The 25626-nt window shown below is 51.1% G+C and overlaps 1 protein-coding gene across 13 annotated transcripts in view; it reads right to left on the bottom strand.

Annotated features, from left to right (window-relative positions):
- Positions 1 to 25626, bottom strand: part of LOC106587162 (protein CBFA2T3-like) — a 59425-nt gene that overhangs the window by 20693 nt on the left and 13106 nt on the right. For 8 of the 13 annotated variants that reach the window (XM_045708023.1, XM_045708024.1, XM_045708018.1 and 5 more), the window contains exons 2-4: positions 6903 to 7058; positions 2355 to 2605; positions 2046 to 2135 (exon numbers count right to left, since the gene is read on the bottom strand). In XM_045708023.1, coding sequence (XP_045563979.1) covers positions 2046 to 2135; positions 2355 to 2605; positions 6903 to 7058 — 497 coding nt within the window. Of the gene's footprint in view, positions 1 to 2045; positions 2136 to 2354; positions 2606 to 6902; positions 7059 to 7874; positions 8057 to 14227; positions 14249 to 25626 lie in introns of those variants that run through there. The other 5 variants (XM_045708020.1, XM_045708022.1, XM_045708030.1 and 2 more) reach the window with 3 other exon arrangements.

A 25626-nucleotide genomic window follows, 5' to 3' on the forward strand; every position in this document is an offset into this window, starting at 1 on the left:
CTATCTATAGTATCTATCTATATATCGTATCTATCTATATATCGTATCTATCTATCGTAGCTATAGTATCTATCTATCGTAGCTATAGTATCTATCTATAGTATCTATAGTATCTATCTATCTATCTATCTATCTATCTATCTATCTATCTATCTATCTATCTATCTATCTATCTATCTATCTATCTATCTATCTATCTATCTATCTATCTATCTATCTATCTATCTATCTATCTATCTATAGTATCTATAGTATCTATAGTATCTATCTATAGTATCTATCTATAGTATCTATCTATCTATCTATCTATCTATCTATCTATCTATCTATCTATCTATCTATCTATCTATCTATCTATCTATCTATCTATCGTATCTATCTATCGTATCTATCTATCTATCTATCTATCTATCTATCGTATCTATCTATCTATCGTATCTATCTATCTATCGTATCTATCTATCGTATCTATCTATCTATCTATCTATCTATCTATCTATCTATCTATCTATCTATCTATCTATCTATCTATCTATCTATCTATCTATCTATCTATCTATCGTATCTATCTATAGTATCTATCTATCTATCTATCTATCTATCTATCTATCTATCTATCTATCTATCTATCTATCTATCTATCTATCTATCTATAGTATCTATAGTATCTATCGTATCTATCGTATCTATCTATCTATCTATCTATCTATCTATCTATCTATCTATCTATCTATCTATCTATCTATCTATCTATCTATCTATCTATAGTATCTATCTATCTATCTAGCACACTGTGGACATGCTGCCTGGTTGCTAGTTAACACCTTTCTATAAAGCAGATACTGTTTGCTTGTTTATCTACACAACAATCTTTCCCTCACTGAGCCAACCAAGATCTCCGTAGTGAATGTATTGTATGTATGTGAATGCATTTGTGTTGGTATGTGGTGTGTGGAATACATTCCATCCACAACCGTACAAGCCACCACCATGTCTGCAATTGTAGTTAATAACCAGGCATGACTCCAGCTTGGCCCGCCCCCCTGTTGTCCCCCATATGTCCCTCTGCTCTGGGAATAAACAGGAGGGACAGAGAGACAGAGTGTGTGGGACATACAGGAATGTGGGCCCTAGTCACCACCAAGCAGCACGGCCAGCACTCAGCACAGACACAGACAGACGCAGGCACGCGCGCACACAGACACGCACACAGACACGCACACAGACACGCACACGCAGTGTCAGCAGGACTGCCCCTCCCTCCATCAGAACCGTCAGCACTGTCCCTTAAGGCCTCAGTGCCAAACGTTCCCTATTCCCTACTGTCACATTTGTTACATGTTGTATATATTGAACAGCTGGCATTGTGACTTCTGGACCCCAGCAGAGTAACGTGTTATGAATAATGACATTTGTTCGGGAAGGATGGACTTTGTCTCTCTTTTTCTCTGCCCTCGTCTCCGTAACTGTGGGTTTGACAATGCAGGTAACAGGATCAGACCAAAGACATCAGCCAGAGTGAAAAGCTCTGCGTGGTAGCCGCCCCGGGCCAGCAACATCTGTCAGGGAGTCTTATTTACCCCCCCTCCTCCCTCCCTCCCTCCCTCCCTCTGCTCCACGCCGCGCCACTCAGGGTAAACACTCGTGTGCCAGTTTTAATGAATCGCAAACGATGGCCATATGGACCAGCAGATCAACCCAGCGCCAGGCAGGCTGCAGCAGACTGGGTTGGAAATCGGCAGGGTCCTACTCCCTTTATCTAGCGAGCTTCAATCAGCTCTACACTCACACACTAATGGAGGAATCACACACGGCTCAGGCACAGAAACCAGGTCGCTTTCTACACTGGCCAGCCAGCCGGAGAATATTCTTTGTTTGTTTGGGTGGGTTTTGTTCTCGAAAGCCCTTACTTTCATCGCCATATGCTTGCTAATATCAGAAGTGAAAGCTGCTCAAAGGGATATACTGGGAAATAACCTGGGGATTCCTAGGCAGCCTATTGGGAACAGGGAGGGTCTGTCTACGTTGGGTTTTGATGTGCGTACCTTGAGGAATGGAATGACAAAGGGACGCAGCGGGAAGTTGGTCGCCTCCTGGAGTTTGGAGTGGAACTCTTCTATGGTCAGGGTGGAATTCTGTCAAAAACCAGAGGAAAGGAGAGATTGGAACACTTGGAGAAGAAGCTTCACAGTATGACTAGGAGACAGACAGAGCTGGACATGGAGAGACAGAAAGAGATGTTGGACACAACTAAGTAGGTACCGTAGCTCCAGAAAAGTAGGAGAACGAGTGGGAGAGATAGACAGACAAGGGGAGAGGGAGAGAGAAGAGGAGAAGAGGCGAGTAGGACTTACCACCAGGCCCAGCACCAGACTGCGGACCCGCTCTCCGATCTCGGGCGAGATGTCGTTGCCGAACTGCTGCAGCGTGGTGAGGAAGCGCTTGAGCTTGCAGAGCTGGCGGGCACCGCAGGCCGGCGGCAGCTGCTGATTGGACAGGGAGGCGGTGGACGACATGGCGGGGCCGTTGCTGAAGCCGTTGGGTGTAGAGGGCGCCCCGTTGAGCGACGTGGGCGAGTGACTTGAGTGACTGCTCCCGTTCAGCACTGCAGGGAGAGAGAGGGAGAGAGGCCCTCCGTCAGTACCAGTCTGTTGTCCTCCTCCATCCTCCTCCTGTCCCTCTACCTCCTCCCCCCGGGCGCCATGCGGTGTGAGGGCACCGGAGGACAGGGTCGAGGAGGGTGGTGAAGGTACATGCATCCTTAAGGTTGAGGTGGAGAACTCCAGGGCACACACTAAGGCTGGGGCCAGGGCACACACTAAGGCTGGGGCCAGGGCACACACTAAGGCTGGGGCCAGGGCACACACTAAGGCTGGGGCCAGGGCACACACTAAGGCTGGGGCCAGGGCACACACTAAGGCTGGGGCCAGGGCACACACTAAGGCTGGGGCCAGGGCACACACTAAGGCTGGGGCCAGGGAACACACTAAGGCTGGGGCCAGGGAACACACTAAGGCTGGGGCCAGGGCACACACTAAGGCTGGGGCCAGGGCACACACTAAGGCTGGGGCCAGGGCACACACTAAGGCTGGGGCCAGGGCACACACTAAGGCTGGGGCCAGGGCACACACTAAGGCTGGGGCCAGGGCACACACTAAGGCTGGGGCCAGGGCACACACTAAGGCTGGGGCCAGGGCACACACTAAGGCTGGGGCCAGGGCACACACTAAGGCTGAGGCCAGGGCACACACTAAGGCTGGGGCCAGGGAACACACTAAGGCTGGGGCCAGGGCACACACTAAGGCTGGGGCCAGGGCACACACTAAGGCTGGGGCCAGGGCACACACTAAGGCTGGGGCCAGGGCACACACTAAGGCTGGGGCCAGGGCACACACTAAGGCTGGGGCCAGGGAACACACTAAGGCTGGGGCCAGGGCACACACTAAGGCTGGGGCCAGGGCACACACTAAGGCTGGGGCCAGGGCACACACTAAGGCTGGGGCCAGGGCACACACTAAGGCTGGGTAAAGACACTTGGCTGCTAACATGTACTCTGCTGCTCCTGCTCCGCCACGGCTCATACCAGTTTGAGTGAAGGCTCTGTGTGCAGTAACTTCAGCTGCCTCTCACAAGTGGGACCGTTTGACCCTCCCCCCTCTCTCCCACTGCCCCTCCTCCCCTTCGCCAGTCTGTTTCTAACTTTCGCTCACCCACTCACTCAGTAGGACACAACTATAAGAGGAACGTGTTAAAGAGGTGCCAAAAATAGGCCTGTGGCCTGTGTTAGTTTATTCCTATAGCAGGTGTGTTGCTAAATCAGTCCTTGCACATGTCCACCAGCTGAAAGTAGATTTGCAGCTTTCAGGTTCAGGGCACCCCCACCCCGCCTCCCCACCCTGCCTGGCTGCCACACTCCTACTCCACACCCCTCCACTACTCCCTCCGTTCCACTCTCCACCTTTCCCCTGCTTCATCTACTGAATGGTACATTACCCAATACTGGTGGGATATTCTTACACTCCATCCGCTGTCTTCAGTGACTGTCACAACAAGATGTCTGTCTCAATCAGAATGAAATCATATTCAATTCACTCATTAGGATCTCATCCTATAGCGTAGTATTCTGTTTCTTCTGATATTTCTGGGCTGTTTTTGAGTGTTTATGCACGGTGTATACTGCATATAATTCTGATGTTTTTATGTTTTGTTAATTCTTTGTCTTGGGTGTATGTGGCTGAATTATTGAGATATTAAAGGTTGTATGCATGTGCGAGTGAGTTTAATATGATAAGATTTAAGCTTGGTGGGCAGTATACCATATATACCATATACCAGGGTATTTTGAAATATTGAAACTATTTATTTGAGGTTTTTCAATACATTTTAATATTTGTAGCTACTTTTTAAGTAAATACCTTTAGTCAACTTGTGCAATACGTTAAGCGATAAAGCAGATTGCATTCTTCATTTCACCTGTCACATTATTTTACATTATGAAGCTAACCGTAGTTCCCCAGAACAGTGGAGCCAGTCACGTGTTTGTTTGAAATAGCACAACGGGGGAAAGCAGGAGCAGGTGAGTCCAGTGGTCGGGTTTTATATTGAAAGCCAACAGTGTTATTTTGCCTCAATAGAGTAATCAGGGATGTGCAACTATAGTTGTCCTTCACAGAAAATACATTAGTATAACACATTCGGGAGAAATTAGCTTCATTTTCATCAGATGACAACAGAAGTGCAACGCTACTTGGCTGTTAGCTAGCTACACAAGTAAATGAGCTTCCAATGTAAAAATAAGTTATTTTTTTGCCAAAAACTGTACATGACCATCATATTTCTAATGTGTATCATAGAAAGAATGTAGCCAGCTACATTTCCTAATGTTTTGTTGAAAGTTAATCTTGCATTTTACCAGAGAAAAGTAGCCTACACAGTGAAAAGCACCAGAGAAAAGTAGCTTGACATCAGTCAGAGTGCTGAATGCCCATGGTGAATTCTCATCTGAGCGGAGAAGTACAACTGAAGCACGAAATTAGTCTGTGTTTTAAAAAAATGCAGCAAGATATTTCTTTAGCGTTTTATCTTTCTTTCCTGCGTGAAAAACGCAGAATTCCGCATTTACACGACCCCTAAGTTTAACTTGGGAGTTAATGTAAGTAAGTGGCTAAACTAATAAGGTGACGGGGAATCATACTGTGTTAGCTTACTGCCATGTTTGAGAAGTCAAAACTCTTTGGATGAGTTATCTGTACAGCTTCCATGATCTTGATTTCCAGTACTGTTCTTCCTTAAGACAAGCATGCGTCGGAACTTTGTTCATTTGGACAATGTCTCTCGTCCACATTCACTTGTAAATGTCCAAACTCACCAAAAATGACATTCGGTAGCGCCTACCTATGTATGTATACATTTCTTAGCAGGATTGCCTGTCTCTGCAATTATTTTATTTTATTTTGCGTTCCTTAGCATATTTAGCTAGCAGCCTCCATCGAAATTCAATAATACTTGTGCTAATTTTGTTAGCATTCTAGTAATAGATGCCCAATATTGTTTTTTTGCGTTTTTTGGCGCCACCTTGTGTACTAAGCCAGAAATAACGTATATCCTGGTATGAGAGAAGGGCGGATATGAGAGAAGGATGGTATGACCGTATATCCCGGTATGAGAGAAGGGCGGATATGAGAGAAGGATGGTATGACCGTATATCCCGGTATGAGAGAAGGGCGGATATGAGAGAAGGATGGTATGACCGTATATCCCGGTATGAGAGAAGGATGGTATGACCGTATATCCCGGTATGAGAGAAGGGTGGATATGAGAGAAGGATGGTATGACGATCTGAGTACCACCCATCCCTAATATGTTTGAAAACATTTCAATCTGCAGGGCGTTTCATTTCTCCCACAGTTTGTTGGAGTGCATATGGCAGTACGCCAACAGTGTGTGTTAGATGGTAGTGTTTGAATATATGTTCCAGTACACAGTTCCTCTCATTTCTACCCTCGAATCTAATCTGTCCATTGGAGCCTTGGAGCCCACACATGTGGGCTAACCATGTGACCTGCCACTTGTGTTCTGGTTTTAGAGGGGAGAGCGAGCTACACTGTTTCACAACAGGTGAAACAACACGGCCTGTCATTGTTATATAGGGAAGATAGTGGTCTGTAGCCCGGCGAGCCCAGCAATGCCCCCTGTATCACTACAGCCGGTAAACAAGCCCTCCCACCCACACACACACACACACACACACACACACACACACACACACACACACACACACACACACACACACACACACACACACACACACACACACACACACACACACACACACACACTGAGACAATGCCACAGCCATTCTCACATATACTCCAAGACACTTGTTCCAAAAGGGAATTCTACCTGTACACACACAAGTGACTGAAGTCTTCGTCATTTTGAAGCTATCATCAGAAACACACAGCCAGGCCTATGGAGCCCAGCAGCTGCCTGTTTCCCCTGCAGCCCAGGCTGGTTCCCTTCCTAACAGCCTAACAGCCTAACAGCCTAACAGACGCAGAGGTAGAGCCGTGCCAATGACAGAGAAGAGCTGATGCAGCACTCCTACCAGCTCACTATTCTGTTCACATCCTGCCTGGCCCAATGCTGCACAAAACACCTTCAAGATAGATACATAGTACTACCTCAGGGAATTTACAAGGTTCTTTCTAAAGTTAGAAAGAGGATTCAGGCATTCAAGGAAGAACACAGACATGGTAGCAATACAGAATAGTACTTTATGCTAGGTAAAATATGATATAAGTATTTTTTGAAATTGAAAGATAGCCTGCATACATATTTTAGAGTGACTATTTGGGTGCGAAATGCAAACAGAGAAATAATGAATAAAAAAAATGCCTTACTTGACCTACTGGTGGTGGGTGTGAATGAAGCGTTGCGATTGGGTGCCTGGCTGACGGCCGGGGGTGGAGGTGGCATTGTGGGCGGAGTCAACCTGGGCTGGGTTTTGACATCAGCAGGTGAATCGGGCATCGTTCCAACCTTCTGTTCTGTGCTACCTGCAGGAGAGAGAGAGAGAGAGAGAGAGAGAGAGAGAGAGAGAGAGAGAGAGAGAGAGAGAGAGAGAGAGAGAGAGAGAGAGAGAGAGAGAGAGACAAACATGAAAGACACATCAGACACCAACAATATATCTGCCCCCAGACACAAACATCCAGGTACAGAACGCACACGATCAAAATCAGACCCAAACAAGCTATTTACTTCTCCGAAAAAATTCTTAATGGCGAGTTGTATTTATTGATCAGTGTTGCTTCCATTATCTGACACCCACTCATGACCCACTGATTTGTTATGAGAGAGAATGTATTGATGGCCTGCCTGTGAGGTCTTGTTTCTGCTGCAGAGACTCTGGCTGCGGTCCAAACACTTAAAAGACACATCCTATCCCCTCAGCCCTCAAATTAGTGGACACTTCTGATGACGTATCATGACGTCTGACGAGAAAACAGTTGCAGGGCAAGGGGCGAGGGAGGGAGGAAGGATTTTTAAATGGACCACCCTTGGCCAGAAATTCGTCACTCGTTCATCCCGCGATGATTGTGTTTTCAGCCACCGGTGGCTTGTGGGTGCTTTATATGCGCTACATTCAATTATGAGTGCATGTCTACTTATATTAAATACATCATTATTAATATACGCCTACTGTATGATAGCTAGCCAATGAATTATCTAACTAACATTAGCCTGCCTAGCTGGAACTTCTGAAGAAGGAAAATCTTATTTTCTACAATTTCCAAAAGATACCCAAACAAAAACATATTTACTTTTTACGTAGTAGCAACATTTCTAACCTATTTGCATTTGTTTTTACTTACACTTGTATGTTGACTTCTCCGTTGATGTTGTTTTTAAGTTTTCACTGACTTTTCTTAGCGGAAGTACAACCGTCGCGAATTGCATTGTGGGGAGTTTCAGGCCCCGGATAATTGTACACTCGCAAAGCCGACTGAAAACGAGGGTTTAGGTTGCAAACTTCCCTTGCTTGGCTAATCATTTGGACCACCCTCCAAGATGGCGACGGGGATTCCCCCAAGGGCATAAGGCGAGGGTAAGTGGACGAGGGTGTGTCTTTTAAGTGTTTGGACCGTAGCCTCTGTGAACGATGTCGTACTACAGTAGAGAGACAGAGAGATTGGGGCTTGGAACGACACGCAAAATATTACAGCTCTTGGATAATGTAACACCTGCTGGTCCACTCAGCTGCTGCTGACGGGACCCCCGCCCCCGCCACTCCCCCTCCGCCCCAGTCCCACTGACACTCCCCGCCTGTCCCCTCTCGTCCTCCATATGGACAGGCGCTTGACAGTCAGTGACAAGTGCAGCTGGATCTGCCGCTGTCTATCACAGAGACACTTCTACGAGGCTGGAACGAGGCCCCAGGCAGGGACCAAACAAGGCAAGGTAGGGCTGCTCCGGTTGGGGACAGGTGGGACGGGACGGCCTGGAGTGGTCAGGTGGCATCGCCTCTTCCAGGAGATAGGACAAGGGCTGCTGTTCCCCTGCCGTGCCCTGCCGCCTCCCACATACACAGGGACACACTGGCTTGTCACTGCCCAGTCCCCACACTGGCTTGTCACTGCCCAGTCCCCACACTGGCTTGTCACTGCCCAGTCCCCACACTGGCTTGTCACTGCCCAGTCCCCACACTGGCACTCTTTCTGCCTCCTACTACGACCACAACAACTCTTGTAGTTTCTTACGCAAAGCTGCAGAGAGAAGGCTGTAAATGTCAGCTATCTTTTTGATGTATTAAAAGGTCTATTGATTGCAATCTCAAATACATCGTTTACACATAATCACGTACTTTTTCATTCAAAATAATGTTTGTTCTTTGAAATAATATGGATAAATAATAATCTTAGTAATATATTTTGCAGGGGTCATGCATACACATTATCCAGTGATCAGCCCTGGCTCAGTGTTGGAGTACTCAGTATTAAATGCTCCATGGTAAACACTGAGTGTAACAGGGGAAGCAGCAGCCGTCAGAGGGATGTGGGTGGAATGGGATCCTTCTGCTACAAAAACATGAGCTGCCGAGTGTGATGGCTTTCACAGCCACGGAAAAGATAGCTTTACAGTGTGTGAGACCGGGCGCGCGCACGTATTCGAGTGCGTGTGTGTACCCACCGGGAGAGATTATATATATACACGTGTATATACCCTGCAAGCCCTGTACCCAGTATCTGCATTAGACCAGTACAGAGGCATGCGCTGAAGAGGAAGGTTTAAGCCAGTCATTCTCTATCAGCTGTCTCGGGGTTCACTCCACTGCTAACCCCACTCGGACAGCAGGATCATGTCGGGCACGCAGGGAGCAGCTCGCCTCTTAGACCTACAGGCACCCCACTAGCATGTAGCTCTAGTACTCCTGGCTATGTTTGGAACAGACCCCCACCCCAACCCACCCCACTCCACCCGCTAAGCTGCAGCCGCTGCCGCCCACCACTGTCAAGTGCAAAAATAACCAAACACATCGGGTCACTGCCAAACGAGCAACAGGAGGATAATTAGGTCTTGACCTCCAGGGAGAGCAGCTGCAGGATGGTAGAGGGGGGGTGCAGGAGGATGCCATGGTCCTCAGGGTTAAAGTGTTTCTGGGGAAGCAGGGAGAAGTCACCTCCGCAGCCAGGACGGACAGCCAGGACGGACAGCCAGGACGCACAGCAAGGACGGACAGCCAGGACGCACAGCCAGGACGGACAGCCAGGACGGACAGCCAGGACGCACAGCAAGGACGGACAGCCAGGACGGACAGCCAGGACGCACAGCAAGGACGGACAGCCAGGACGGACAGCCAGGACGCACAGCAAGGACGGACAGCCAGGACGGACAGCCAGGACGGACAGCCAGGACGGACAGCCAGGACGCACAGCAAGGACGGACAGCCAGGACGGACAGCCAGGACGCACAGCCAGGACGGACAGCCAGGACGGACAGCCAGGACGGACAGCAGGGCGGACAGCCAGGACGGACAGCCAGGATGGACAGCCAGGACGGACAGCCAGGACGGACAGCCAGGACGGACAGCCAAGACGGACAGCCAGGACGCACAGCCAGGACGGACAGCCAGGACGGACAGCCAGGACGCACAGCCAGGACGGACAGCCAGGACGGACAGCCAGGACGCACAGCCAGGACGGACAGCCAGGACGGACAGCCAGGACGGACAGCCAGGACGGACAGGTGCATCTCCTTACTGCTCCTCTTTCTCCGACTACTAAACTCAGATCTTCTGCTGCTGGCTACAGGCCCTCCCTCCCTCCACCCACCAGACTGGCTGAACTTTCTGTTTCACACCCCAGACTCACAACTCTACCAGGGCTTGAGTTTCAAACGACGCAACCAGACCCTGGGCCACTAAACAACACAGCAGACACTCAGATTCACCTTTGGTCTCAAACTGAAATGCCAAATCACAGACATTCAGTTTAATTAGGTCCTTCCTGTTTGCTTTTTGAAGACTATTTTGCAGTAACCATTGCATATGTAATCCCAAAAGACAGTAGTGAACCAATGTGCTATATGTAAACTTAGTGAATGATTCTGAGTGACATAAATAAATATATCATAATATTGTGTTTAATTTGGGCTCTTTTGGCCCTAGTAGTATGCTGATATGACAAAACCATGCAGGGCACACTGTGTGTTCCAGAGCAATGGTTTATGAATGGAAACCTTCCACACTATTCCTCCCACAGTTGGCATTCTCTTAAACTCTTCTCTGGCCTATTTCCATATTCACATGTAGGCTCTGATTTTCAAGAGTGTTATTCTAGATTCGAGAAGCTCCAATGGCCATTGACAATGTGACTGTGGTCCTCGCAAACACAAGGGGCGCTCGCCAGGCCACCGCTCGCCAGGTGTTAGAGTTGGAGCCCTGCTGAGCTGGTGGCTTCTGCAATGTCCCCGCTCCCAGCCTGGGACAAATGTAGACAGGTACCCTGCCTGGCTCTGTGCTGCAGGGTTGGGCTGCCCTCCCCTCCTGTCTGCCTGCCTGCCTGCCTGCCTGCCTGCCTGTCTGTCTGTCTGTCTGTCTGTCTGTCTGTCTGTCTGTCTGTCTGTCTGTCTGTCTGTCTGTCTGTCTGTCTGCCTGCCTGCCTGCCTGCCTGCCTGCCTGCCTGCCTGCCTGCCTGCCTGCCTGCCTGCCTGCCTGCCTGCCTGCCTGCCTGCCTGTCTGTCTGTCAGAGAGAGGAGGAGGCAGGCAGGGCTCGTCCATCTGTCACCACACTCAACAAACAGTATTCCTGTTCAGGAGCTATTGTAGCTCTACTGACTGACTTCAACGACAACAAAACAACTCAAGAGGACGCACACAAACTCTCTGAGGCCTGGGTTCTTGTCACTTTTTTCTTTATACTGCATGACGATCACTGATTGGTCACTTCACTTGAATCCCATAATGTACACGCACTCTATTTCCATGACGACTGAACAATCTTGACCCACCCTCTGTCTGTGATTTGATTGACACAGTGGACCTTTCTTGACAGAAAGCATGCCTTAATCAGGGTTCTTCGTTAATCCTTGGGGAGAGTTCCTCCACATGGCAAATGCTGCGATGGCTCCCGAGGGGTTCTGGGAGTGACCACAGCCTGGCTGTGAGGGCCGAGACTTCTGGGGCGAGGGGGAGAGAGAGGGAGGAGTCCTGCCCTCCTGGCCTGTCTGCAACTACCGTGAGATTACTCACAGCTGTTTAATCTGACCAGCTAAAGCACACACACACACACACACACACACACACACACACACACACACACACACACACACACACACACACACACACACACACACCCCACACACTCTGGATTTCACTTTTAATACATTAGAAAGTCTGCTCTGTCCCCCCCCCCCCCATCTGTGGCCCTCTGTGCTCCCATTGTGCTGAAGGACAGGAAGACTCGCGCCAGGGGAGAAACAGAGAGGGAAAGACAAGAGCGAGATGGAGAGACTATTAAAGACAGAGAGAAACAGAGTTTTGAGGGTCCACACACCCAACAGACTTCCTGGGTAGAGCTGTCAATCCCCCAGCATGTCCACCTGACCACAGCGTGTGTCCTGTCGCATTCACCGGTGTTGTCCTCTGTCTAATTAAGGAACCAGTGGATCCTGTTCAGGGGAGTGGTACAGGACGTTCTGATCCTTCCTCTTCTTCCTTCCATGCAGCCCTTTTATCTCCCACTCAAAGTGGATCTACACAGTAATCAATACAGACAATAGATTTTACCCAGGATACAATGCTGCTTCATAGACTCCCTGAGGATTTGGGAGCCCGACGCCGTCTCTGGCTTTAGCTGCAGCCCACAGTGTGCAGTCAAAAGCTTTTGATAATTATACTGTTGTCAGTCTCTCCTGTACACAGCTGTATGTTTCCCGTAATCACGCCTAAAAATGGCTTTCAGGGAAGAAACAGTCAGTCAGCATTCAGTGTTCTAAAAATGGTTTCAGTTCAGTCCTCTCCTAGTGTGCTACAAACAAGATGAAAAACGATTCGCTGCGAGATCACACTCCAGTTTGTCATTCTGGAGCTATTTCTGGGTCTCTTTATGGGTTTCAGGACATGTGCTTTCACTAAAACCACCAAACACAGAAGAAACCATTGCGTAATGACAGGCCATTAAGAGCCTGGTTGGATGCTGGTAGTGTCTGTCTATGTATTCACATGGCCTATCCTTCACCGTGACCATTAGAACAGAGCTACTGTAACTCTGCCTTAGACGCGGACAGACTCTGAGAAGGTCTCTAGAGATCTTCTCTTGCTCCTCTGTCGCTCTCCCTCTCTCCAAATGGGCTCCTCTCTGTGACACATACGCCGAAATCTCTCCCTGTCTCTACTGCGTTCCCTCTCTCCCTCTCGTTCTCTCTCCCTTTCTCTGTAATTCCCCCAGTCTCCAGGAATGCTGTTGTTTTTAATTTCTCCCAGCTGCTCTGGCTCGGTGCCCGCCCGCCTGCCTTCCCACATCTGCTCCCCATCAGGCCGCTGAGTAGTCCACACAAACACAGGCCTCACATCAAAACATGGGGATTAGAGCCCTGCGCCTCGGCCCCAGGACCCCGCACCCAGGGACCCCCGCACCCCTCTCCCTAGCCCCCCTCCAGACTCCCTATCCCCATCGCCCCTCTCCTGACCCAGGGATTGACAGAGACCATGGGCCTGCATAGCCCCCTTAGCATGGGAGTGGGTGGAGGCACCATAAAGAACAGACTAGGTCTGATGGGAGGGAGTTGTTGGAGCAGAGGGATAGTGGGTTAGATAGTGATCAGACGTGCTGGATGGAGGAGCCTGGCTGTGATGATGATGATGTAAATGTCCTCCTGGCTGGGAGAACTCAGTCAACCTGTCTGAATGGCAGACAGCCCAGCCACCTATCTGCCTCTCTCTCTCTCTCTCTCTCTCTCTCTCTCACTCTCTCTCTCTCTCTCTCTCTGTGCCTCTCTCTCTCTGTCTGTCTCTCTCTCTCTCTCTGTGCCTCTCTCTCTGCCTCTCTCTCTCTCTGTCTGTCTGTCTGTCTGTCTCTCTCTCTCTCTCTCTCTCTCTCTCTCTCTCTCTCTCTCTCTGTGCCTCTCTCTGTCTGTTTGTCTCTCTCTCTCTCTCTCTCTCTCTCTCTCTCTCTCTCTCTCTCTCTCTCTCTCTCTCTCTCTCTCTCTCTCTCTCTCTCTCTCTCTCTCTCTCTCTCTCTCTCTCTCTCTCTCTCTCTCTCTCTCTCTCTCTCTGTGTGTGTTAGAAACCAGACTTGTGATCATCTTGAGCTGATTTAGAGTTCAGAGGCTTTAGGTTCACTAATGACATGGTGGGAGAGAGAGCCTTGGAGAGAGAAACCCCCAGCTCCCTCCACAGAAATGTACAAGCAGGAACAAATACACACGTTACCCTGTTACTTGAGAATCACTGTGATACTACACAGACTGGGCTGAACAAATATGTTTAGTGAAAACAAACATTCAGTGGGGAATAAATGTATGTTTAATAATCGAGAACTGAAAGGCCCAGGGAGAAAATGCGTGTGTGTGTGTGTGTGTGTGTGTGTGTGTGTGTGTGTGTGTGTGTGTGTGTGTGTGTGTGTGTGTGTGTGTGTGTGTGTGTGTGTGTGGAATGAAAGATAGACAACATAGGAAAAGTTAGACTGAGCGCAGCAGGAGCCTCACAGCTCACACAGTAATAACTCACAGAATATATGTTAAAACCATTTAGGGTGTGGCGGCAGTGCAGCGGTGACCCATGTGGTGTGTAATGGCTGAGACCCCAGCTGTGTGGAGGAGGAGGAGGAGGAGGAGGAGGAGGAGGAGGTCCTCAGACACTCCATTCATCCATCTGAGGAGGAGGAGAGGAGAGAGGGATGAGGCCAGACACACTGGTTCCTGGGCTGACCTAGTTACCACTGAGTTACTGGGCAGAGGACGCCAGCTGACCAGACCAGGCTAGGCCAGACCAGACCAGGCCAGACCAGGCCAGACCAGGCCAGACCAGACCAGGCCAGACCAGGCCAGACCAGGCCAGACCAGGCCAGACCAGACCAGGCTAGGCCAGACCAGACCACACCAGGCCAGACCAGACCAGGCCAGGCCAGACCAGACCAGGCCAGACCAGGCCAGACCAGACCAGACCAGGCCAGACCAGACCACACCAGGCCAGACCAGACCAGGCTAGGCCAGACCAGGCCACACCAGGCCAGACCAGACCAGGCCAGACCAGACCAGGCCAGACCAGGCCAGACCAGGCCACACCAGGCCAGACCAGACCAGGCCAGACCAGGCCAGACCAGGCCAGACCAGGCCAGACCAGACCAGACCAGACCAGACCAGACCAGGCCACACCAGGCCAGACCAGACCAGACCAGGCCAGACCAGGCCAGACCAGACCAGACCAGACCAGGCCAGGCCAGGACAGGGTCAGTGTAAAACGGTCTAATACACAGGAGAGATCCGCTCTCTCCTCGTCTGCACCAGTCAGAGACAGCGGATACAGTACTCAGATGTCTGAGACATGAGGCATGGCCAGGGAGAAAGGTAGAACAACATGGAAAACAAGGAACCAATACTGCTACTCCGTACTCTCTACTTCTCTATTTATGTTTAAATAGGACTCTCAGTCTCTGAATTGTTCAGCGCCCCAGTGTGTATTCCCTCACGTCTTTGTGTTTATTCATTTACTGCCTACATTACTGTTTATTCCTCCACCTCTCTCCATTCACCCTCTGTTTCTGTTTCTGGGTAATGTGATGTTATTGGCGGTCTGGTGGAAAAGCCAGCTCTTGGTTTGAACTGTGAGGGAGAGGGAGACTTCAGGGTGATGGTGATGAAAACGCCCTGACGAGAGACCTGCGTTTCAGAGTCGGCGTCCTTCCCACCCAACACAACAGCACTTGTGAGACAACTTTCGGCTCCCTGCCTCTCCGCACTTTCATGTGCTTGTCATGTGTCGCTGACGGCAGTGATGGCTGTTATTGATATAATTGTATTGAAGTCTAGCGGCCATCTGTTCTCTTCAGGGAGGGCGTCCCTCGGCAGTGAAGTGGTTACATGCAGCATATCACTGCTCACAGGGAAAAAAAACTCCTTTTCACATTTTCCCAATGGCTGCTAATAAAATCCAGATGTTCCATAGAGCTCTGTTTCTCCCTCCCTCCCTCCCTCTCTCCTTCTCTCCCCATCCCTCCCTCCCTCTCTCCCCCATCCCTCCCTCCCTCTCTCCTTCTCTCCCCATCCCTCCCTCCCTCTCTCCCCCATCCCTCCCTCCCTCTCTCCTTCTCTCCCCATCCCTCCCTCCCTCTCTCCTTCTCTCCCCCATCCCTCCCTCCCTCTCTCCCCCATCCCTCCCTCCCTCTCTCCCCCATCCCTCCCTCCCTCTCTCCTTCTCTCCCCCATCCCTCCCTCCCTCTCTCCCCCATCCCTCCCTCCCTCTCTCCTTCTCTCCCCCATCCCTCCCTCCCTCTCTCCCCATCCCTCCCTCCCTCTCTCCTTCTCTCCCCATCCCTCCCTCCCTCTCTCCCCCATCCCTCCCTCCCTCTCTCCTTCTCTCCCCCATCCCTCCCTCCCTCTCTCCTTCTCTCCCCCATCCCTCCCTCCCTCTCTCCCCCATCCCTCCCTCCCTCTCTCCCCCATCCCTCCCTCCCTCTCTCCTTCTCTCCCCCATCCCTCCCTCCCTCTCTCCCCCATCCCTGCCTCCCTCTCTCCTTCTCTCCCCCATCCCTCCCTCCCTCTCTCCTTCTCTCCCCCTCCCTCCCTCCCTCCCTCCCTCCCTCCCTCCCCTCCCTCCCTCCCTCCCTCCCTCCCTCCCTCCCTCCCTCCCTCCCTCCCTCCCTCTCTCATTCTCTTCCCTCCCTCTCTCCTTTTCTCCCTCCCTCCCTCCCTCTCCTTCTCCTCCCTCCCTCCCCTTTTTCCTCCCTCCCTCTCTCCTTTTCCTCCCTCCCTCTCTCCTTTTCCTCCCTCCCTCCCTTCCGCTCTCCTTTTCCTCCCTCCCTCCCTTTCTCCTCAGCCGCTAACCCAGAGCCATTCCTAAATAAAGGAAAGTATTTGTGACATTCTGCCGCGGCGGTCCGTGCCAAGAACAACTCCCCGGCCTGGCCCATCTGGAGTGTGTTAGGACGGCACTGGGCACTGGCACCGGCCCGAGACACAGAGACGAGTGTGCGGCCACTCTTGGGGAATCACACAAACGCACACATACCAACAAGAACTAACTGGCCTGTTGTTTGGACCCGTCAACATCCTAATTTGAACAAAAAATACGGCCTCTGCAGTTTGCGCCAAGCTTCTACTCATACTGGCAACACAACCAAATGGAAGAAAAGCTGGACATCCAATTGTACCAGACAAGTCCACAGCTGTGTGCTCACACGCAGCTAAGCCCTAATTCTCAGGTGGACTTGTTGCTGTGTTGTTTGTATTCCTGCTGCTGCAGTTCTATCAGACCCATTCAGTAGGGGACCGTGCTCAGGGTGCGTGGGGCTGGCTGGCTGGCTAGAGGCTCCAGGCCCACTGTAAAAAGCTCACACCTGAACATCAATAACTGTCATCTCTGCCACCTGGGGACCCGCCAGCGCCACGGGCACACAGCCGTCACCAGCACATCTGCCAACGCTGAGAGGGAGGGAGGACACAGAGCAGAACAGAGGAAAACACCAAAACATGGCGGAGAGAGAGAGAGAAGAGATCGTGGGGGAAGCTACAGGGATATATGAAGTACACTATAAAGACATAGAAAGAGAGAGAGAGAAGAGATCGTGGGGGAAGCTACAGGGATATATGAAGTACACTATAAAGACATAGAAAGAGAGAGAGAGAAGAGATCGTGGGGGAAGCTACAGGGATATATGAAGTACACTATAAAGACATAGAAAGAGAGAGAGAGAAGAGATCGTGGGGGAAGCTACAGGGATATATGAAGTACACTATAAAGACATAGAAAGAGAGAGAGAGAAGAGATCGTGGGGGAAGCTACAGGGATATATGAAGTACACTATAAAGACATAGAAAGAGAGAGAGAGAAGAGAGGCGGAGTGGAAAGGGTTGGGTAGAGGGAGGGGAAGCAAAAAAGAAGACATGGAACAAGAGAGAGATGCAGGGAGGAGAGAGAGATGCAGGGAGGAGAGGAGGGTGCAGGGAGGAGAGGGGGGTGCAGGGAGGAGAGGGGGGTGCAGGGAGGAGAGGAGGGTGCAGGGAGGAGAGAGAGATGCAGGGAGGAGAGGGGGGTGCTGGGAGGAGAGGGGGGGTGCAGGGAGGAGAGGGGGGTGCAGGGAGGAGAGGGGGGTGCAGGGAGGAGAGAGAGATGCAGGGAGGAGAGGGGGTGCAGGGAGGAGAGGGGGTGCAGGGAGGAGAGGGGGGTGCAGGGAGGAGAGGAGGGTGCAGGGAGGAGAGGGGGTGCAGGGAGGAGAGGGGGTGCAGGGAGGAGAGGGGGGTGCAGGGAGGAGAGGGGGTGCAGGGAGGAGAGGGGGGTGCAGGGAGGAGAGGGGGTGCAGGGAGGAGAGAGAGATGCAGGGAGGAGAGAGAGATGCAGGGAGGAGAGGAGGGTGCAGGGAGGAGAGGGGGTGCAGGGAGGAGAGGGGGGTGCAGGGAGGAGAGGGGGGTGCAGGGAGGAGAGAGAGAGTGCAGGGAGGAGAGGGGGTGCAGGGAGGAGAGGAGGGTGCAGGGAGGAGAGGGGGTGCAGGGAGGAGAGGGGGGTGCAGGGAGGAGAGGGGGGGTGCAGGGAGGAGAGGGGGTGCAGGGAGGAGAGGGGGGTGCAGGGAGGAGAGGGGGGTGCAGGGAGGAGAGAGAGGTGCAGGGAGGAGAGGAGGGTGCAGGGAGGAGAGGAGGGTGCAGGGAGGAGAGGGGGGTGCAGGGAGGAGAGGGGGACTTATTTGGCCCAGTTCCTCAGAGCAGTTCTCTTCCTTTGCTCCTTCTCACAGGAGGCAGCCTCAGCCTCTCTCTCTCTCTCTCTCTCTCTCTCTGTTTATCTCAAAGTAAATTGAATTGATACTTAATACCTTTCCAGAACAACTTAGAATAAAATTGTTTATTTATGTTATGATTAATACTTATGACAATTTCATTACCGTTGCCTAACTTTGGCCTATTTAACAGTAACGGTAATGGCCTTGCTTTCCCCTAAACACCCATACTATTCAAATTATGGGGGAAAACCGTGCCAAAAATTACCCTCGATCGGAATCTGTTTATACTGTGCACTTACACAAACAAGCTCCCCTATCAAAACACCTGCAGCTTCAACGAACACCAATTAGCTCATCAGGCTTTTAATTACTCTGTTAATTGCATACAGGCAGCATGAAGGGTGGCTTGGGAATAGGGCGAGGAGCCCTCCTGAGGACCCGCCTTGACAATCCTGACATAAACAAAGAAGAACTTTGCCAATGACAACATTGACGCTCCGGCTGCTGTTAACAGCCTGGCTGCCTCGTCGTCATCGCCCATCAACCGTCTGCCACAGGGCTGTGTGACATCACTTCCTGTACAGGACTCTAGCATTTCCTGCCTCTCTGACTGAGCCAAACTGGGAGCAGAGAGCGAAGGGGAGAGAGAGAGAGAGAGAGAGAGAGAGAGAGAGAGAGGCATGTAGTGAGAGTGTGAGTCCATCTGCGAGCTGTACATCTGGGTTAGTTCAGATTGGTCATGGGGGAAGGGGAAGGGTGAGCGAGCGTGGGAATATTCCTCACATACGTATGGGCATGAGGGCCATTGTCTCTGTGGGAGAGTTAAAGAAGAGGTCCATACTGTCCAGTGATCTGCTCTCAGTCTGTCATAGAGCACCACCATCCTCTTATCTGTGCACAGATCTTCACACTCAGAGCGATGTCAGGGAGATTCCATGGGAAACGTTTCCGTCAGGTACCAATATAGATTGGTTTTCCCTGGGCCTTATTTACTTTGTTTGGCTGTTATGAATGATGCCTTCAGAGCCCTCATAATGCTCGCTCTCTCAGCTCCCAGATGAGCTCTCTATGTGGAGAGGCCATATCCCCATGATCGTCTGCCTTCCTTCCCCAATCCCAGCCTGAGCCCACAGCCCCCATCTAGCCCCCTTCCAGACGCCTTTAAAGTCATTGTGGAGAGGAGTGTGTGTGAACACTTAATAACTTTAACTCTATCTCCAGTCAGCGTATCTCTCTCTCTCTCTCTCTCTCTCTCTCCTCCGTGTTAGAGGCTCTAGAGGCTGTAGCAGGCAGCAGGAGAGTGTGTTTGGCTGAGGAGGCGTATCCAGGAAACGGTGGCAGGCCCGGACTTCCTGTGACAGGTGTGCGATGGGAACGGGGACGGGGGTCTGACAGCTGCCGTCTCTCCTCTCTCTCTCCTATCTCTCCTCTCTCTCTCTCTCTCTCTCTCTCTCTCTCTCTCTCTCTCTCTCCTCTCTCTCTCTCTCTCCTCTCTCTCTCTCTCTCTCTCTCTCTCTCTCTCTCTCTCCTCTCTCTCCCTCTCTCTCTCCTCTCTCTCTCTCTCTCTCTCTCTCTCTCCTCTCTCTCTCTCTCTCTCTCTCTCTCTCTCTCTCTCCTCTCTCTCTCTCTCTCTCTCTCTCTCTCTCTCTCTCTCTCTCTCTCTCTCTCTCTCCTCTCTCTCTCTCTCTCCTCTCTCTCTCTCTCTCTCCTCTCTCTCTCTCTCTCTCTCTCTCTCTCTCCTCTCTCTCTCCTCTCTCCGCTCTCTCCTCTCTCCCGCTCTCTCCGCTCTCTCCTCTCTCTCTCTCTCTCTCTCTCTCTCTCTCTCTCCTTTCTCTCTCTCTCTCTCTCTCTCTCTCTCTCTCTCTCTCTCTCTCTCTCTCTCCTCTCTCTCCTCTCTCCTCTCTCCTCTCTCTCCTCTCTCTCTCTCTCTCTCTCTCTCTCTCTCCTCTCTCTCTCTCTCTCTCTCTCTCTCTCTCTCTCTCTCTCTCTCTCTCCTCTCTCTCTCTCTCTCTCTCTCTCTCTCTCTCTCTCTCTCTCTCTCTCTCTCCTCTCTCCCCTCTCTCCGCTCTCTCCTCTCTCTCCTCTCTCCTCTCTCTCCTCTCTCTCTCTCTCTCCTCTCTCTCTCTCTCCTTTCTCTCTCCTCTCTCTCTCTCTCTCTCTCTCTCTCTCTCTCTCTCTCTCTCCTCTCTCTCTCTCTCTCTCTCTCTCCTCTCTCTCCTCTCTCTCCTCTCTCTCTCTCTCTCTCCTCTCTCTCCTCTCTCTCCTCTCTCTCTCTCTCTCTCTCTCTCTCTCTCTCTCTCTCTCTCTCTCTCTCTCTCTCTCTCTCCTCTCTCTCTCTCTCTCTCTCTCCTCTCTCTCCTCTCTCTCCTCTCTCTCTCTCCTCTCTCTCTCTCTCTCTCTCTCTCTCTCTCTCTCTCTCTCTCTCTCTCTCTCTCCTCTCTCTCTGGCCAGCTGCAGCCCAGACCTGCTGTGTTTGCTCTGGCTCTTACGTCATTACTGCTGCTGGAGCACAAACCTAACCCCCCACACACACACACACACCTCCCGACTGACCACACATGGCCTGTCCATCACCGTCTAACACAGTGAGTGTGTTCATTTTTTATCTCTTTTTTTTGGACCGTTTTTGAATCAGTGGACGTGTGAAGGCCTATTGTCTCGTTCCTCTCTCTCATTCTGTGTCTGCGCACAGCGAGCACAAAACAGCCAATTGACACCGGCACCTAAGAGACCAAATAAACAACACCCAGTCTTGCTGTTCTCACCTCCTCTCAAATCGGCAATGTTGAGAACTGGAATCATGTATTTCATTCAGCGCTAAACGGCTGTTCTGTCTGTCACCACCGACACCCTCTCCATCTCTGTAAGGGCTCCCCCGGTCTGTGACTCCCTCTCATACCACTTCGTTTGCCCCAAGGCACATGCACAATAGCTCACGACATTAGCGGGGAGGCAGGCGCATAGCGGGTGATCTGTGTCTCTGCTATCCTCCATCACCGCCACCCCATAGGTAGCAACCCGCCTGCGTGGGGACTCCAATCAGGGGAGTCATGTGACAAGTTAAACAGAAGGTTTGACAGCATCTCCCCCGCAAATCTCCATTTAGCCCGAAGCCAGCTGCACTGGAAGCTCCTGCAATAAATACCAGTGTTTCCTCTGGGACCAGACTGATGGCTGGAATCCACCGCTCAAACCAGGGCCTATTTTCTCTCCCCCCCGCAACAAAAAACTGTGAGAGGTTGCAGTCATATAGATGGCCCTATAATTGGCAGGGTAATAGTGTTTGCTAATAGGCTAATTAAAGTAGCCTGCTGCCATTCACACAGTGGTTATACAGGCCTAGCGCCTAGCTCACCGTCATGTATAGACAGAGAGTCCACACAGAGATGCTTCTCCTGCCTGTGTATCTTCTAGTCTACGGTAACTGCGGGGTTAACTCCTGGCCCCGTCGGTCCAGGTTTCCCTCATCACTGTCTCCTCTGCTCCTTCAGAACGCTGGCCCTCTGCTCTGGGGAAAGTGTCCCCATACGTCTTTGTTTATCTCCCCCGTCTCTCTGGCTCTCTCTCCAACTTGTAAATGTCTTCCTCACTTCCACTTTCCCTTTGTTATTCTCTCTTTTCCCCCCTCCTGCCCATCTGCCTCCTTCGTTCACTGGTATTACCACTGTGTTGTCTGTCCTCTCTCCGGATATTTCAGAGACTGCTGGAGAACTTTAGCCCCCCCCCCCCCACCCCCTCTAAATCAAAGTCCCCCTGCAGGGATTCAGCCCTAAGGTTTCCTTGGGAAGATAGCTCCCCCCCCTCAAAGCACTTTTGGGGGTTTTTTCTCCAAAAATTCTGACATCAATAAAATCTCGCCCCTCTTTCCACATTTCATATTAAATCCCTGATCTGTGTGGGAACTGAAATGTTCTCCCAGTGAAGTGACAGTTTAGGAACAATACAGTACCTCACATCCTAAGTAGAGGATGTGAGGGTGTGAGTTAGGGAGGCTGGGCGAGAGATTAAGGTCTGCATAAGTAACCGGGAACACAAGGGCACTCGGCTCAAACCCATTTGAAGAATGACGGAACCATCTGTGGCAAAACTTCTGTTTCCACGAGATAACAGCTTTCTAATTCCACAAATATGTGGAGAGGCCATATCCCCATGATCGTCTGACTTGCCTTCCTTCCCCAATCCCAGCCTGAGCCCACAGCCCCCATCTAGCCCCCTTCCAGACGCCTTTAAAGTCATTGTGGAGAGGAGTGTGTGTGAACACTTAATAACTTTAACTCTATCTCCAGTCAGCGTTCCTCTCTCTCTCTCTCTCTCTCTCTCTGATAAGGGGCTGGCTGAGGGCGAGGCGGGACAAAAGGGAGGAACTCATTATATCAGAGTGTGGAGCAGCGATATGAACTTCCCCCGCTGTACGTTTGATTAAAAATTGCTCAGTGCTACAGCAGATTTTTCCAGCGTGTTTCCTGTGTCTGTCACCAGTTCACAGGCTCAGTTCTCATAATGAAGTCAGTGTCAGCGACACAATGCATCTGCGTTTACAGACCACACCCCTTGGTTAATCAACGTCACAAAAGAGAATACTGTGTCTGAGGTGCAAGGTTTAAAATCAGTGGGTTGTTAATGTGTTCGCTATTTTACTGACGCTGTCGAGCGCTAATTTCATCGAAAAACACAACGATAATCATTTTGACTGATTCCTCTTAACACAGGAAAGCTCAGCTCTGACACCTGAGCTCAGCAAAACCATCAAGAGGTCAATTTACTGTAAGCGTTTATCCTGCAGAGACATGACAGGTTAAAATAATACCTTTAAGATGAGATTTAGATATTCTCTCAAAGTAAAACAATTCTTAGCAAATGTGATGTGGGTCTTGTAACGCTACACTCCGTACCATGGGAAATAAGACAGGCCACTTTTCTGTGTAATAATAACACAAAGGAAATGTACGCACAGAATACCTTGTTTTGAGTGAAAGTACAGTATAGTACAGTATATGTTTGTTCTGTAAGAAGTGAGAGTGTGTATCCGTGTGGGCGCTGTGTGTGTGTGTGTGTATATATATGTGTGTGTGTGTGTGTGTGTATATATATATGTGTGTGTGTCCATAGTGTGTGTGCATGTGGTTTAGACGTAACTCTCCGCTCCCACACTGCGGTGCCAATGTGTTCCTCATTACTCCAGATGTTTGGGAGCTGGACTGCTCCTCTGCTCTCTGGTATTCTCATTCTCCCCTGAGAGGCGGCCATGTCACAGTAATGTCAAACACATGTGGAGCACACTGGGGCTCCCAACGCCAAAGTCTTTCCCACTGTTTGGACGGATAAACAGGGAGGGAACCATAGCGATCGACCGCTGGTCTGCCTGCGGCTGAACCCATCACTATGGGCTCACTGGTACCCCAAATGGCAGCTTGGGTTCCCAAGGCTGGAGCCTGCCCCCTTCAATAGGCAATAAGTGATACCCACAGAAGCCCGCAAACATGTCCCAGCATGTCTCCATGAGGTTTTAAAATATATTCCATCCACATTGCAGAACTATATGTACAGTCATATAATACACATGGACAATGGGCTTCTCCATTATCACTGTTACCAGAGAACAAGACTTCACTGTCAATCTCAGAACCTAGTGATTTGAGACACGATCCTGTCCAAAACACTATCTCAGTGTCAATGTCTCGGTCTGCACCTCTCTACGCACGCACGCACGCACGCACACACCACACACACACACACGTTACCTAAGATTATGGATTTCTCAGCTGCTGCACTTTTCATCATGGCCAGACGCTGCCAGATAAACAAAAGAGGGAAAAAAAGCCCTTTACTTCTTATTTAGCTCGTCCAAAGAAAGCATTTCTCTGTTTGAGATGAATTTCGTCTCCCTGGGAACGAAACTGGCACTTGAACGCGCTCTTTGGCCGCTAATGTTCAAATCATGGGAGAGGACAGAGCTGTGTGTGAGATACCAGACAAACACATCAAACCAGTTGGGTGCTCACACCCTGACAGCTCTGACCTGTGTGCAGTCTCCTGGTGCGTAGCCTCTCCGGGTGGAGCCCTGGTCATGGAATTGCACAATAGTATTAATGCATTATAGGAATTAGGTTCACAGGGTAATCTGCCGGCTGCTTACAGGTTGGGATTCCAGGACAGTGGAACATTCACGGTAAATCCACTGTTGCACACAACACACAGGTGGCCTCTGCGCACTGGGCAAACCAGCCCACGCAGAACGGCTTGCTGTGTTCTTAATTCACTGTTATACTCAATGCCTCCCATATACTTATGCTGACCAATCTCCTACTTGCATTTACTATACACCATTGTCTCTACTCTCTATAATAGGTTACTCAGAACTACATTATACTACATGTACATACACGCATTTGAAATGCATTATTTTTACACAGATGAGAATCTAGTCATCCTGTTGTCATGGTAGTGAGTGTTGCTATGGTGCGTTTGTGCACAGTACAGTAGTATATGCTGTATTCAGGGATGATGGCTCTGGCAATTGTCGTTTGGCCTGTGTGTCCAGGTGTCTGTGTGTTCTGCTGACCAGCTGACCCTCTCTCCTCTCCTCTCCTCTCCCCTCCACAAAACACACACACACACTCTGCCGGCTCCCGCCCACTGCCATCTGCTCCTCTCATTAATTAGAAGACGGCCAACTTCACCTGCACCGCCCGCACTCAAATTACAATAATTACCTGTCACATGCACAAGCCCCCACCCCGCTCCCCACCCCGCTCCCCACCACGCTCCCCACCCCGCTCCCCACCACGCTCCCCACCCCGCTCCCCACCCCGCACCCCGCACCCCACCACGCTCCCCACCCCGCTCCCCACCCCGCTCCCCACCCCGCTCCCCACCACGCTCCCCACCCCGCTCCCCACCACGCTCCCCACCACGCTCCCCACCACGCTCCGCACCCGCTCCCCACCACGCTCCCCACCCCGCTCCCCACCACGCTCCCCACCCCGCTCCCCACCACGCTCCGCACCCCGCTCCCCACCACACTCCCCACCCCGCTCCCCACCACGCTCCCCACCCCGCACCCGCACCCCACCACGCTCCGCACCCCAATCCCCACCACGCTCCCCACCCCAATCCCCACCCCAATCCCCACCACGCTTCCCACCACAATCCCCACCCCGCTCCCCACCACAATCCCCACCACAATCCCCACCCCACT

Source organism: Salmo salar, chromosome ssa26 (genome assembly GCF_905237065.1).
Source record: "Salmo salar chromosome ssa26, Ssal_v3.1, whole genome shotgun sequence".
NCBI lineage: Eukaryota > Metazoa > Chordata > Actinopteri > Salmoniformes > Salmonidae > Salmo > Salmo salar.